Here is a 16,674-nt window from a genome sequence, read left to right as displayed (position 1 = left end):
ACAGATACTATGGCAGGTAATCCAAATGTTTAAACAAGAATGGAATTAAAGATCACCACTGCCTCAGGCCTCAGGCACAAGGAACAACTTTTTTTTTTTTTTTTGCCAGATTTCTTAATTCCAACTGTGGCCAGAAGATTGTTTCCCACAGCCTTCACTTTTAGCCCCCTGAGTTTCTTCTCTTTTTGTTTCTGCTTGAATGCCTTATCTTCCTAGTTCATTTCCTTGGCCTGCTTCTTTGGCTATTTCAGGGGCTTACCACCTTCACAGCTGGCCTCCTGCTCCTTCCCCAGACTCTGCCACCAGAAGCAGAGCCCCTTACCCCAGCCCTGTACCTATACTTACAGTATATGATCACTTTAAATTGATTTTGGCACATAGTGTGAGGAAGGGGCTCAAATTCATTCTTTTGCATGTAGCTACGCAGTTGTCTCAGTACCATTTATTGAAAAGACCGTTCTTTCTGTTGATTCTAACAATCAAAAGATTGTTTTGACACCTTTATCAAAAGTTAGTTAAGCATAAATGTAGGATGGTATATTTAAGATTCTCAATTCTATTTCATTGATGTACCTCGATCTTTATGCCAATACCGTAGTATCTTGATTATTGTGGCTCTTGATTATATTTTGAAATCAGAAAGTGTGAGTCCTCTAATTTTGTCCTTTTTTCAAGATTATTTTGACTCTTCTGGGTCCTTTGCATTTCCATATGAGTTTTAGGGTTAGTCAGTTTCTCCAAAAAAGCAGCTAGAATTTTGATAGAGATTGTGTTGAATCTATAGATCAATTTGGGGAGTATTGCCATATTAACAGTATTAAATCTTGCAAACCATGAGCATGGGAATGCTTTCCCATTTTTTTTTTTTTTAGATCTTCTTTAATTTCTTTCAACAATGTTTTGTATTCTTCAGTGTACAGGTCTTGCATTTTTTTTTTGCAAAATTTATTCCTTAGTATTTTATTCTTTTTGATGCTTTTGTGAGGAGAAATGTTTTCTTAATTTCATTTTGAATTATTCATTGCTAATGTATAGAATATGATTTTTTATATATTGTTCTTTTTTCTTGCAGCCTTGCTAAACTCATTATAGTTTCTTTGTGTGTGGATTCCTTAGGATTTTCTATATGCAGGATCATGCCATCTGCAAATAAGATAATTTTACTTCTTTTTCAGTTTGGATACCTTATATATATATATATATATTTTTTTTTTTTTCTTGCCTAATTTCCCCAGGTAGGATCACAAATACAGTGTTGAATAGAAGTAGTGAAAATGGACATCCTTGTATTGTTGCTGATTAGAGAGAAAGCTTTCAATCTTTCACTATTAAGTATGATGCTAGCTGTAGGTTTTCTGCAAATGCCCCTTATAAGATTGAGGGAGTTCTTTTTTATTGATAGTTTTGTTTTGTTTTGTTGTTTAAGATTTTTATTAAAAAAAATTTTTTTTAATGTTTATTTATTTTTGAGACAGAGCATGAACAGGGGAGGGTCAGAGAGAGGGAGACACAGAATCTGAAACAGGCTTCAGGCTCTGAGCTGTCAGCACAGAGCCCGATGCGGGGCTTGAACTCACTGACCGCGAGATCATGACCTGAGCCGAAGTCGGCCGCTTAACCGACTGAGCCACCCAGGCGCCCCTAAGATTTTTATTTTTAAGTAGTCTCTACACCCAACATGGAGCTCAAACCCACAACCCTGGGAACAAGAGTTGCATGCTCTACCAACTGAGCCAGCCAGGTGCCCCAAGTTTGTTAAGTGTTGTTTTCTTTTTTTTATCATGGAATGGTGTTGGATTTTCTGTCTCATCTTTTCCACTTTTGTTGAGGCAATCATGTTGTTTTTATATTCTATTAATATGGTATATTACATTAATTGACTTTTGGATGTTAAATTGATCTTACCTCCTGTAATAAATCCCACTTGGTCACAGTGTATAGTTTTTTTATGTTACTTCACTCAGTTTACTATTGTTGTGTTCAGGATTTTTACATCAATATTTGTATGGGTCACTGGTCTGCAGTTTTATTTTCTTTTGATATCTGTGTTTGGTTTGGGTATCTGGCTAATACTGACCTCATAGAATTAGTTAGGACGTATTCCCTCCTCTTCTGTGTTTTGTTTTGGTTTTTTTTGGGGGGGGGGGGTGGGGGAGACAGAGTGTAAGCAGGGGAGGGGCAGAGAGTAGGAAACCCAGAATCTGAAGTAGGCTCCAGGCTGACGCTGAACTCATGGGCTGTGAGATCATGACCTGAGCTGAAGTCGGAAGCTTAACTGACTGAGCCACCCAGGCGCCCCTCCTCTCCTGTTTTTTGAAAGAGTTTATCCAGAATTGGTATTAATTTTTCTTTAAACATAGGGTATCATTCATGTGTAAAGCCCTTGGGCCTGAGCTTTTCTTTATGGGAAGTTTTAAAGTTACTAATTCAGTCTCTTTACTTGTTACAGGTGTATTCAGATTCTTTTTCTTCTTGAGTTAGTTTTAGAAGTTTGTGTTTTTCTATGAATGTTTCCATTTCATTTAGATTATCTAATTTGTTGCTATACAGCTATGTAATTTGTGAATATTTTCAGTCATTCTGTGGGTTGTCTTTTCTCTTTCTTGATAGTGTCCTTTGATTCCACTTTTATTTTTGAGGTTAATTATTTGTTGATTTAAATAACCTTTATGCCTTGATTAAAAGTATAATCTCATGAAATTCTGGTGACTTCTTGCTGTGAAATAGCAATTTGTGAATTCTAACGTACCTGTGAATATGCATCTCTGCTTTTCTTTTCTAGTAGCTGTTAATTAAGGAAGAAACTACTTCAAAAAGATACTTTGCCTAGAAATAAAATGAAAAAGAATCCTAAGTAAAGTTGATTAATTTACCTTTTTTTCCCCCTCTGCAGTAGAATGCATTAGTAAATATTTTATAATATGCTTTATTCTAGGAAATAAAGTGAATAGTTTTTCTGTTAGTGATATCCATTATACTGAATACCACTGTCTTTCTGATATATGGGTATTTTACATTCTCTTATAAAAAGAAGGCAGCCATTCTGTTTTTCTGTTTGTTCTGTTTTTTGTTTTTGTTTTTGTATTTTAATTGTAAGGACAAAGCCACCTGTGCTTCTCACTCTTTGAGGGAGTGATATTGATAACAGTTGCTATGGCCAAGATTCATGTAGCAACCATGATAGCAGAAGGGGAGATTGAGGCTACATCTAACTTTTGGGGAAAATTTGTTTTAATGCAGTTTTCTTAAGATAACTTTTTTCAGTGGAGGAGGAAATTGAGGTCATGAAGAAAGAGAGAAGTAGATAAAAATCAACTGAATTTGAATCATGCAATAATGTATGATTTTCTGTTGACTTTATCTTTTATAGCTAATAAAAGCTATATGTTTAACTCTATCCATATTCTTTATCTTTTTTTTTTTTTTTTTTTGAAGCTTATAGTAGCTGTTGAACAAGAAGAAATTCCCAGACTTCAGGCCTTATATGAGAGAGGCCGGCAGAATGGTGTCCAGGGCTTAAGGCTAATCCAACAGGAGGATATAAAAAAGAAGGAGCCATATTGTAGGGTAAGTGATTCACTAACTCTATGTACATGCTCACGGGGACATTTTTGTTTAGGGCTCAGTACTGTGACATGGAGGCTGAGGGTGAATTTATAGGAGGCATGAATTACTGCTTCTGTGACAGTGAGGTGACAGACACAAGAGGGCTTGCCATAAACTGAACACCAGATTTCTTCTTTCTTTGTGAGAAAATACCAAATCTGAAGAACATAAAGGCAAGAGGAGGTCTGAGACCATATGGCATATTGGGAAAGCATTGAACAGTGAGGTATGGTTGAATCCTAGGGTATGTAGGGAGAGATAATAGATGTGACTAGAAAGGCAGGATTAGGCATGTGTAAAAGGCCTGATATTCCTGCTAATAGCTTTGAAATTAGTAGGCATGGGGAGCCACTGAAAATTTTTGAGGAGGGTAGCTACATTATCCATGAGTGTGAAGGGTAGGTTGTAGAGTATCTTGCTTAGAACATGCTATGGGGAGAACAGATCTTTTCTTTAGGAAAGAGACATGAATAATATTTTAATAGTTACTCTGCATATTGACTTTCTTTGATAGTCTTTCAGAGGCTATCAGTCCAACCCCCAGTTCCACTAACTGTTCTAACGAATGGCTGTTATCTCCTGTTCTGCCCGCCCCCTCCATTTTATTGACCATGTACAATAGCAGGACTCTAGGTACCGGTCCTAGAGAATGTGACTTTGAACTCACTGCCGGGCAATGCTTATCAAAAGCTTGGTGTATGGGAAATAAAAACACAATTTATGAGCAGTATCCTGAAAGATAAGTAGACCACTTATTCCCATACACAGTGGCACACCTTCACTGCACTGTTTGTCTCTCCCCATGCTACTCCTCTATCCCAAATTACTCTCCTTGAATTGTTCTTTGGTTTTATGGCGTCAGCCTAAGGAGAAGGTCATTGTGACACCGTGGCCTCTACTGTTAGGATGGGGTCAAGGACATAGGTTGTTCATTTTGTTACCCAACATCTCTCTTTCTGAAAACCCTCAGGAGAAATTTTCCTCAAACTTCATTTCTAAGAATACTTGTGTTCTTTCTGAGCACAGTTGGCTTGTTTTTATCTTACAAACACTGAATCATTTCATTGATTGTGTTGTTGTGTATGTCTTGACTGCCAGGAAGCTGAGAGACACATTTGTGCCCCACTCCTGCCAGATATTTAGGTCCTTAAGCATACGTTTTTATTTTTATGTCTTAACTTCCTTCTTCATTTCCTTATATCTTTCTACTCTCATTTCCTCTCTGCCTTGATTTTTTTGGACTTTTTTTCATTTAATCATAACATATAACAATCATAAATGTACAGCTTGGTGAACTTTCATAAACAGCAGAACATTACCAGCCTCGCGGTATTCTCCTCAAGCCCCCTCTGTCACTACCTTTCTCTTTTTTTTTTTTTTTTAAACATTTATTTATTTTTGAGACAGACAGAGAGAGAGAGCATGAACAGGGGAGGGTCATAGGAAGAGGGAGACATAGAATCTGAAACAGGCTCCAGGCTCTGAGCTGTCAGCACAGAGCCTGACACGGGGCTCGAACTCACGGACCGCGAGATCGTGACCTGAGCCGAAGTCGGACGCCCAACCGACTGAGCCACCCAGGCGCCCCTCACTACCTTTCTCTTAAGAGTAAACACTATCCTCGCTTTTTACATCGCAGGTTTGAATTGTATTTAAGTGGAATCATGTAGTATGTGCTCATTTTTGACTGAACTTAGTTATAAGTTTATAACTGTAGTTATAAGTTTCCTTGCTGTACTATTAATAGTCCATTGTATGAAGGTAGAGGTCAAGATACATTTTTTTTTTTCCATATGGATACCCAAATGACCCAGCACAGTTTATCAAAAAGACCATTATTTCCGCATTGCACTGCAGTCTTACCTTTGTGATATCAGGTGACTGTATGTGTGGGCTCTATGTCTGGACTCTGTTCTGTTACATTGTCTCTTGTTTTACCACTACCATAATATCTTAATTACCATAGCTTTTTAGTAGACTGAAATACCTGGTACAGTAATTTCTTTAGTTTTGTTCTTCAACATTGTCATGGCTGTTCTTGGATCTTTGTATTTCTATATACATTTTAGAATTAATTTGCTAAACTCCACAAGGTAACCTTTTGTGATTTTAATTGAGATGGCATTGAATCTGTAGGGCCATTGGAGACAATTTATATCTTCACAGTATTTAATCTTCCAATCCATCAACATAGTAGATCCACCCATTTATCTGTATCTTCTTTAATTCATTGCAAAAATGTGTTATAATTTTCACTGCAGAGGTCTTTCATATCTCTTAGTTTCATTTCTAAGTATTTGATGTTTTTGATACTCTCATAAATAGTATTGTTACTTAAAGTTCATGTTCTACTTGTATGTTGCAAATGTATGAAAATATAATTGATTTTTGACCTTGCATACATCTTAGTTGTTAAATTCACATATTCTCGTAGTTTGTCTATAGTTTATTTTATTCTTTTTTGGATTTTCTATTGACAGTAATGCTGTCTGCAAATAATTCTTTCTTTCCAATTCATATACTTAGCTGGCTCAATATGTAATGCTAATATCAATTGTTTTTAAAAAATTGTTTTTAAACGTTTACCCATTTTTGAGAAAGAGAGAGTGAACAAGTGGGGGAGAGGCAGAGAGAGGAGGGCACAGAGGATCTGAAGCAGGCTCTGTGCTGACAGCAGAGAGCCTGATGTGGGGCTTGAACTCACAAATCCTGAGATCATGACCTGAGTCAAAGTCAGACACTTAACTGACTGAGCCACCCAGTCGCCCCTGTTTTTTTTGTTTTTATTTTAGAGAGAGCACGCATGAGTGGGGAAGAAGGGCAGGGGGGAGAGAGAGAATCTTAAGCAAGCTCCATATTCAGTGAGGTGCCCGATGCAGTGGGATCATGACCTGAGTTGAAATCAAGAGCTGGGTGGATGCTCAACCAACTGAACCACCCAGGCACCTCTAGTATATATTGTTTTGTGTTCCTTGTTTGTTTTTACAAGCTGCTTCAAATCTTTTCTGCAAAAAAGACAAGGTAGAAATAGATTTTTTCCCCCTGAAGTTATCTTTAGTTGTATAGTTGAAGTTGGGTTTAAATACATGGTTCTCTTGGGGCTCCTGGATGGCTCAGTCAGTTAAGTGTTGGAATTCCACTAAGGTCATGATCTCATGGTTCTTGAGTTTGAGCCTCGCATTGGGCTCTGTGCTGACAGCTCAGAGCCTGGAGGCTGCCTCAGATTCTGTGTCTCCCTCTCTCTCTCTCTCTCTCTCTGCTTCTCCCCTGTTCACGCTCTGTGTCTCAAAAATAAATAAATGTTTAAAAAATTTTAAATAAAGAGTTCTGTCTTAAAAAAAAAAAAAGAAAGAAACCAGCTTTTCACACATCATAAGGTTAAAGATGAGTCTGGATATTGTGCTGTGCCCCTGATCATGTGATCTTTACGGGTCTCAGAATGAGGTAGATGAGTATGTGTACATAGATCATCAAATTACATATCTACATGTATTTTTTGTCTTAAAAATGAATAAAGTGATTCAGTTACTTTGCCAAGGTCACACAGCTTCTAAAGAGTCCCCTGCCCCCAGCTCTGATTCAGAATTGGTATTTCTTCTATTCAGTTCCACCAACATTTTCTTCTGTACTAAATGCCAAATACTATGGTAGGTACTACAGATAAGAAGGTGAGGAAGAAATGGTGGTCAACCTAAAGAAAGTTACAGTGTAGCAGAAGATGTAATTTTAATACAGTGATAAGTATTTTGATAGAACTGATACTCGGTTTATATCGATGTACAGAAAAGCTTTTAGCTTCATCCAGGAGTTTAAGAAAGCATTCTTTAGGTGAACCTTCACTTGAAAGGTAAGTAAGGAGTGTAACTTATAAAGGAGGTACATCTTGCTTTTCTCTGCGGCCTCTGCAGAACTGATCTACTTTATATAATGCCACATTAGCATTATCTGACACTTTATATAATGGCACATTGTAATTATCTGTGCCTAGATATATTTCATGGTGGCAATGTATAGTGGAAAATACAGTCTGGTTATTTCAGAAAGGTCTCTTGAGTCAATTTCTCCCTTGTCCTTCAACCCTATGCTACTACCAGGACTGGTGGGCAAGATTTCTATGCTATGGGGTCATATCTGTTTCTTCCAGCCTCTCCACAAAGAAAAAATTTATCAGGGCAGCTCTAATAGGTCTCTTTTTGGACCAGGTCTCTTTAAGAAGGAGATTAAATAGGGGCACCTGGGTGGCTTAATTGGTTAAGTGTCTGACTTTGGCTCAGGTTGTGATCTCTCGATTTGTGGGTTCGAGCCCCACATTGAGCTCTGCACTGGCAGTGTGGAGCCTGCTTTTAATAAGCATTAAAAAAAATGCTTATTTATTTTTGAGAGACAGAGAGGGGATGGGAAGGGCAGAGAGAGAGGAAGTCACAGAATCCTAAGCAGGTTCGAGGCTCTGAGCTGTCAGCACAGAGCCTGATATGGGGTCCAAACTCAAAAACCACGAAATCATGACCTGAGCCGAAGTGGGATACTTAACTGACTGAGCCACCCGGGCGCCTCCATCTTAGAAAATTTTTAAATGCCTTTGTAAACTTTGACTTTGGAGGATAGCTCTTGCCAATTCTCTGTCTGGGCAAATCCTGATTGCTCACTCTGACCTTAGCTTTCCTGATCTTGCTGCCCTTTCTTAAACACTGTTGGTCAACCACACATTCATCTGTTCTTCTCTCCTCCTGACTGACTTCCAACTCCCAAATTTCTGTGTCCTGCTTGCCTGGTTCTTTTCCAGCCACCTGACCTGCAGTGGCCTCAGATTTCAAGCTCTGACCTGCTAACCTGTATGGTGCATGCCCAGCCCCCTAGCTGACAGCCAGCCTGTCCACCAGACCCATCCTGCGCCAGGGTATTGGATTGCTTAGCAGCAGTGACTCACTTGACCTTACCTTCCCCCAACATTTACGTAGAGTGGGGCACACCAACATCTCATGAGGAGGAGCAAAACCGAGACTAGAAAGAGAAAGAAAAGAAGGGAGACCTTTAAGGGAAGGTAGAGAAGGGGGAATATCTAGTATGTTTAAAGACAGTCCTCAGAAGTTCATTCAGTAAATGTTTGAGTGCCTTCTGTGTGTCAGGCATTGTATTGGGTAATAGGAAAATAAGATGAATAAGGAAGATATTTGGGTTTCTAAAAAACTATTGATATGAAGCACTTTTACAGCATGTTTTTGTCCCTCTGTTATCTTATTTGTTATGTCGTTTATGCAAATTGAGTTTTTGTGACTAAACTCTTGGTATTATCCTAAGGTAATTTTTCCAAGGGTATTGTGCCCTAAATGTTGTTTATAGTTTGAAGTTGGATTATAACTATTGACTTGTGAATTTGGAAGTGGTCAGGCAATATAAGGTCTAATATAAAAATCTTAAACTTGTATCTACTACATTGAGACAGAAGGAATGATTTTTGTGTTTGGCAAATGATCTCATATTCTGGAAGCAAGAATAAAGTTTGCCAAATGTTGCTTTCAATTTGTGACAAGAGACTGTTGTGTGTTTTATGTGCCTTTTACCCCTGGTGTGATCTGGACATTTGGAATTAATGGTCAGGGATGGGTAGCAAAGTTAAAAGCTTTTAAAGGCTAAGCAAGTAAATGTATTGGAGTTGCGGTGGGACTGACTATAAGAATAAGATATTTAAAGTAATACTATCAGATATTATTGTAAAACTGCAACAACACCAGTTCCCTGCTGGCCAGACAAGAGAATGGTAGCATTTAACAGTCACACTCAGCTTCTCGGCATTAGTTGTACCAGGAACCAGGCTACCACCCTCTTAGGAAAGTTGATTAGCAGAACTGATACACTCACGTACACAGTAAGGCAACAGAAAATGATGCTATTCCCAAGGATCCACCAAAATCTAGTCAATACTTGGTATGTGAAATTCTGTTCTTATTCTTTTTCTTTTTAAGTTTATTTTAGAGAGAGAGAGGGTGTGCAAGTCAGGGAGAGGGGCAGAGGGAGGGAGCGAGAATCCTAAGCAGGCTCCACGCTCAGCATGGAGCCCAGTGCAGGGCTCGATCCCATGAACCCAGGATCATGACCAGAGCCGAAATCAAAAGTCAGACACTCAACCAACCGAGCCATTCAGGCGCCCCTCTATTCTTATTCTTAAGAATTAGAAAAGGCCAATACACATTCAGCATTTGTTGAAAAAGTTAAACAAGTATGATTGTAGACCATTCATCTGTAGGGTTTAAGCATGTTTTGAGTGGCAAAACAAAAACAAACCCCAGAAAACAACAACAAAAAACTCGGGCTATTAATTTCTTATATTACCTGAAGTGAAAGTTTGCATTAACTACATAAAATCTCCATTCAGCATTTGTAGTCTTGAAGATAAGAGTCTGCAGCAAATTAAATCAATGCTCTGCAAATGTAAAAAGCTAGAACAATTCTGAGTCTTCACTGAATGTGCATGGGAAAATCTCCGTGGAGTTTGTTTAAAACAATCATATGGTGATACAGAATTTGACTCCGAATTTGACTCACTATCAGATATGGTGAGGGGTGAATAAAACTGTAGCAGTTTTTTTGTGTCCTGCTTGCCTGGTTCTTTTCCAGCCACCTGACCTGCAGTGGCCTGTAGCTATTTATTGTAGCAGCCAGAAGAGCCCAGCAAAATTAACTTCCCTAGAGGAGAATTATTTCCTAAGTATAGAGATTTTCTTACTTAGCTAGTATTATTTCTTTATTTACTAGACACTTTATTCAACATCAAATTTAGGCACTGAATTTTTGGCAAGAAATGATAATACATGTGATCCATCAAAGTTAACAGTAAAAAAGTTCAGCTGCAAATAAAACTTATTGAACAACTATCCTCAATGATTTTTAATTGTATTATCTTGACTTTTTCATAATCCTATCTCAGGGTCTAATGGCTATTGATTGTCCATACACTGGCATTGTGGACTATCGGCAGGTGGCTTTGTCATTTGCCAAGGATTTCCAAGAAGCAGGTGGCTTTGTCTTGACCAATTTTGAAGTAAAAGATATTGAATTGGCTAAAGAAAATCCTTCAAGAAGTAAAGATGGTAAGCCATCCTTGTCTTTTCTTCTGAATACTAGTATTGACTTCTGAACCAACTTGGAACTAGTTTTGGCTGGCGTGGTGCTGGTGGGAGGGCCTCCAGGAACTAGGCTAAAGTAGGGTGCAAAGCTGGATGCATGTGCAGAAGGGATGAGTGTGAGATTGGACGTGGGAGAACTGGGGCTTCTGGTGAGTCTTGTGCTGATAGAATTTGTCACTGATTGGACACTTCTGATTGGCGCTAAAACCTGAACTGCCAAGGCTGTTAATGGAAAACGAGCCCCCAGACACTTGCTTATTTTGTAGGTTACAGTCAAAATTCCTTGGGGATGCTTATTGAAAATGCAGATTTGGGGGCACTTGGCTGACTCAGTTGGAAGAGCATGCAACTCTTGATCTCAGGGTTGTGGGTTTGAGTCCCATGTTAGGTATAGATATTACTTAAAAATGAAATCTTTAAAAAAAAAAAAAATGCAGGGACACCTGGGTGGCTCAGTTGGTTGAGTATCCGGCTTTTGATTTCAGCTCAAACTTTCTCTCCAGGTAATATGAGAAATTAATAGCCTGAGTTTTTTCTTGTTGTTTTGTGGGGTTTTTTGTTTTTGTTTTTACACTCAAAACATGCTCAAACTCTACAGATGAATGATCTACAATCATACTTATTTGACATTTTGGAATAAATGTTGAATGTGCAATTGGCCTTTTCTAATTCTTAAGAATAAGAATAGAGGGGTGCCTGAATGGCTCTGTTGGTTGAGTGTCTGACTCTTGATTTTGGCTCTGGTCATGATCCCAGGGTCATGGGATCAAGCCCTGTGTTGGGTTCAGTGCCGAGTGTGGAGCCTGCCTAGGAATCTCTCTCTCTGCCCCTCTACCCCTTTCCCTCTTGCTCTCTCCTTTTCTTTCTAAAATAAAAAAAAATAGTAATAAAAGTTAAAAATTTTTAGCGTACTCAGTCTTAGTGGATCAGACTATCTGGAGACAGGGCACAACTGAGCCCTTTTGAAGTCCCCTTGCACCCCCTCCCCCCCCCATTGTAGATTACTTAGAGCTTGTTTTGTTTTGCTTTGTTGTGGGGACATTTTATTCCTTTTTTTTTTTTTTTTTTTTTTTTTTTAAGTAGGCTTCATGCCCAGCATGGAGCCCAAGGTGGGGCACAAACACACAATCCTGAGATCAAGATCTGAGCTGAGATCAAGAGTTGAACATTCAACTGATTGAGCTACCCAAGTGCCCTGCTGACAATTTTTTTTTAAAACCCAATAAATAGATTTGTAACCTTGAATTTTTTGACATTTTTGCTATTGGGAAATTTGAAGGAGAAAAAGTGTAGTGCTCAGTTCTTCCTTGACAGGTTTTTAAGGAGATCTGAGCCATCTGAATCATTTTCCCAGTGTCCTTCTGAATTGTAATATGATGAACAAAACTGTTAAATAATTAATGTTGGTATAGGTAGGTAGCATAAAATCAAATTTATGATACAAATAGATTGTTTTTTTACTTGATGTACATATGCTTTTTAAGACTTTGAGACCCCATGTGTCTGATTGGGAAATAATTTTATAAATAGTTTATGATTGGAACTTTTTGTGTTGCTTCTCTACACAACCCAGAATCCACGAAGACTCAGGTTACCTACACTTAGACAAAAAAGCATTCATTAGTCCTTTGTGAAAATACATACTGATTAATGATCTTTTACAAAATCGTTTCTAGGATTGTAGTTCAGAGAAAAGCCAGAACTGTTTGTGTTGGATCTGAAGTGGGGAGTGGTCTATTAGCATAGATTCAGTGAATTAAAACAAGTTTAAAAATATGCCAAGAGTTTTATATATTATCAAATATGAACTAGCTTAATCTTGTTGTTTCATAAAAAGCTTTAGAATGAAAGTGGGAAGCAGAAGAAAATTGTTTAAATTTGCTACTAGTATAATATTTCTAATAATGTAGGCCTTATTTTACTAAAAATCTTTCACTAATTCTTTTTTTTTCAGGGATGAAATATCCAATTGTTATAAGGAATACAAAGGTAAAGATTCTTAAGCAAAACTACTTTATCTAATTTAACCCCCCTCCTCCCTCAAAAAGTTTAATCACAGCGCTGTTTTCTATGAATTTTGTATAATGTAGAAGTTGTTCTGAGAGAAATTCTTTGAGGGCAGTTCAAAAGCTTGCTTTCTAAGAAGGGTTTCAACTTGGAAATGTATTCACAAAGTGATTGTGCCAGCCAAGAATAGGATTATAAGCACTTGGAGTGTTTAAGGCAACACTGATAAATACTTTATTGCTGTGCCTACTTATCTGCATTTACTTATTAGCTTTCTACCAATTAGAGGACTTTGGTGGCAGGTAGATTGCTCAGAGGGAAATGAACTGGTTTCCTTCACCTCCACGTAGTCTAAAACAAGAGCTATTGGATGGCAGAGAAGCATTACATTTGCTGTGTGTTCTCTGAATGATCAGAGTTCAGTCAGGCAAGTTGAATCATTAATGAGGTTGTAGGATTCATGATAGGAATTAGGCATTACACAATTGTGAGGGCTTCTGGGGAAGCAAAGGCTCAGAAGGGGAGTTGGTAGATCAGAGGCATTTCCAGCCGGTCTGAGAAGCCAAGTGTGTCCAAATGCTAAAGTGGGACTGCAAATGGGAAGCTCATGAGGCATTCTGGGGGAGCTCTTGCCTCTTACCCAGGCAGTGGGCTAGGGCAACAGTTAGTCAGTAGGATCAGTAGTTGGGAAGCAGAGCTAGATATGGAACTGTCATTCCCTGAGCAGTGAGTTTTGTCACCACGTTGGACTAGAATGACCTTCAGAGAGTAGTGGCTGCTGCTTTACTTCTGCCTGCCAAATCATATGCAATTCCTATTTTGATCAATTTTAAGTTGGAACCATTACAGGGAAGGGAATTCTGTCAGTTACAGTTCCCACCTTAACCAAATCGACAAAGATAAATGCCTGTAGTCCATTCCTTTTCAACTTGGCATTCATTCACACCCCTTTTAACCACATGTAACTTCCAAGTACAGACAGTAGTAAAATTACTGTTCCACCTACAAGATGAAATTATCTTTTATACAACTGAAGACATGGTAACTCTTCGAAAAAGATAGGAAGTCCACTCAATCCATCTTTGGGTGATGTTCATTTCTTTTTAGCTGAGTCACATTCCCTCTTTGAGATCCTTTAACTTAAATATTGAGATACAAGGTTAACCACTATTTAAACTTATTAGATCAATAGTTCTCAATTGGAGGTGATTTTGCTCCCAAGGGGATGATATTCAGCAGTGTCTGGAAACATTTTTGTTGGTACAACTGATGGAGGGGGTCAGCACTACTGGCATTTAGCAGGTAGTGGCCAGGAATGCTGCTAAACATCCTGCAATGTGAGGAGTAGGCCTCTATAACAAAGAGGTATCTGGCCCCAAATGTCTGTGGTACTGAGTTTGAGAAACGCTGTGTTAGATAATGGAGAAATGGTAGAGATGGTATTAATCTTTTTGGGTACCATAACAGAATACCACAGATGAGGTGGCTTAAACAGAAATTTATTTTCTCATAGTTGGAGTCTAAGCAGTCTAAGATCAAGGTGCCATCAGGATTGGTTTCTGATGAGCTCTCTCTTCTTGTCTTGTAGATGGTTGCCTTCTTGCCATGTCCTCACATGGCCTCTTCTCTGTGCATGCACATGTGCAGAGAGAGAGCAGTCTCTGCTATTTCTTACTCTTATAAGCACACCAGTCCTGTTGGACAGATTAGGTGAGCTCAGTTAATCTTCATTACCTCACCAAAGGCTCTTGTCTCCGAATGGCCACATTGGGAGCAGAAGCTTCAGTGTATGCCCTTGTGGGGGCAGACACAATTCAGTCCATAACAGTGAGGATAAAGAAAGAATTAATAATATATAGATAGTAATATAGATTACTAATATAGTATATAGATAGTATGTAGATTACTAATATAGATATTAGTAATATATAGATAAATATATTTATTTCAAAGTCAGGAAGAAATATTCATAACTACTACAGTTCATAACCACTACGATCATGTGGTTATAGCTGATATTTATAATTTCCTTCTTTCACTACGTATTCCATAGTTCCTTTGCTCTTGGCAAGCATCTCAGCTGGTCATGTTCCAGTGTGGTGGGATAACTCAAACTTTCATTCCCAAAGTGTCCGTGCAATTAGCAGCCCTGCCTGTTTTGGATTGTGATAGTTTCCATTAACTTTTATACTCAATCATAGGAGTACTAAGACATGCCCCAGGAGATCTCTATTTGGGACGTATTTCTCTTTATCACCCACAAGCTCTCTGTGTGGTAGCAACTCTCATTCTCCTTGAGAGTTATTTTCAGTTTCCCATTAAGTACAGTAATCCCCTCTGCCTGTTCACTGATACAAGGAACTCAAAGTGGCCAGGTATGGCGGTGTCAACTTACAGGTTAATGGAATCATTTTTTTGTTCTCTAATGGCAGCATTTCTCCCTTGGGAACTAAGACTTCTAGACATCAGAGCCCAAAGTTGTGAAGATAGAAAGCAAAAATTTCATTAGTGGATTATTCTAATAGTAAGGAGCTACTCCCATTTCTACCTCTTGATTTCTGGCTCTGGAGAAACAACACCATATATTAATCATATAGAACATCCTGGAAGACATTGCCCCAGACCTGCAAGGTGTTGCCAGTCAGCTAGTTTTGTTTTGCATCTTCAAAAAACCCGTTTTTCTTTCTGTCACCTAGCAGCTTCAGGATGATGGGGAACAGGGTCAAATCAGTGATCTCCACAAGCATGAGCTTATTGTTACACTTCATTTGTTGTAAAATAAGCTCACTGATCAGAAGTAATGCTTCTGGGCAAAATATCCTAATGGTGAATAAGGCATCCTGTAGGTTCACAGATAGTGGTTTCTTCAGAAGCATTGTGGGCAGGGAAGACAGATTTATATTCAGAACAAGTATCTATTTCAGTGAGGACTAAGTATTGCCCCCCCCCCTTTTTTTTTAAATTGAAGTGGTCCAGGGACAATATCTTTGGCTCTGTTGATCTCTACTATTGGCAGGTTGAGCATTCAGCCATGGCTATGGACAGACCAACCTTAGGGAGTAAGTCCATGTTGCTGAACCTATCACCACCTCCATCCTTTTTGCTATAACCATTTAGTTCATGAGGCTATTGGGTAAGGACAGGGATGCCTGGAGAAAGAGGCTAACATCCACAGAGCAGGTCATCTTGTCTACTGATTATCAAAATCTTCATCTGCCGTGGTTCCTCTTCAGTGAGCATTCCTATGGAGCTCATATATCTTTTACTCTCTGAGCCTGTTTGGAAAGGTCCATTCACATACTTTTTTTTTTTTTTTTCCAGAGCTCCTTTTCCTAACTAACCAGCCATAGCATTAGTCATTGCACATGAAGCAATATAGATCCATACTTTTAGTCATGTCTCCTTCTAGGTAAGATATATAACAGGTATGGTGTTCAGAGTTCTGCCTACCAGGAAGATTTCCTTTCACTGCAGTCTTTTAGGGTCACTCCTGAGTGGGACTCTGGTTTGTAGCTGTTTACTTTCCAGTGCCAGAATGTTGTGTGCAGAACTATTTGTAAATCAAGCCTGTAGTTTTTCTTCTTTGGTCAACTGATCATGGAGAACTTCTCATAGGGCCACAGGAGCAGCTTGAGAAGGAGGAAGTAATTTAGCAGGACTAGGGGCCATGGGAATTTGAGCCACCTGCCTCCACAATCTATGTGTGCCTGCAGGACCTGCACAACCCTAACCTTGTATATTCTGCTACCCCTTGATGACAGGGTACTGCTGTACACACCCAATTTTGTGGCTTGGTGAGTCAGACAACAAACAGTTAATAATGAGTAGTTCACATGATAACTTAGTGACCTGTGGTCAAGTGTTGAGTCAAAGCCAGAAGTACTTTCTCAAAAGGAAGACAGTTATCTGCAGAGGATGGTATAACTCCTCCAAAATC

General features: G+C 38.7%; 1 protein-coding gene across 4 annotated transcripts in view; it reads left to right on the top strand.

Annotated features, from left to right (window-relative positions):
• L2HGDH (L-2-hydroxyglutarate dehydrogenase) overlaps positions 1-16,674 on the top strand; it is a 43,389-nt gene that overhangs the window by 8,247 nt on the left and 18,468 nt on the right. For 2 of the 4 annotated variants that reach the window (XM_053889405.1, XM_019451867.2), the window contains exons 4-6: positions 3,436-3,567; positions 10,532-10,694; positions 12,685-12,719. In XM_053889405.1, coding sequence (XP_053745380.1) covers positions 3,436-3,567; positions 10,532-10,694; positions 12,685-12,719 — 330 coding nt within the window. The remainder of the gene's footprint in view (positions 1-3,435; positions 3,568-10,531; positions 10,695-12,684; positions 12,720-16,674) is intronic. The other 2 variants (XM_019451868.2, XM_019451869.2) reach the window with 2 other exon arrangements.

This window comes from Panthera pardus, unplaced genomic scaffold (assembly GCF_024362965.1).
Source record: "Panthera pardus isolate Hobbes unplaced genomic scaffold, ASM2436296v1 HiC_scaffold_24, whole genome shotgun sequence".
Classification (NCBI taxonomy): Eukaryota; Metazoa; Chordata; class Mammalia; order Carnivora; family Felidae; genus Panthera; species Panthera pardus.
The sequence above is the reverse complement of the archived record's forward strand: the minus strand, read 5'-3'. Positions and strand labels throughout refer to the sequence as shown.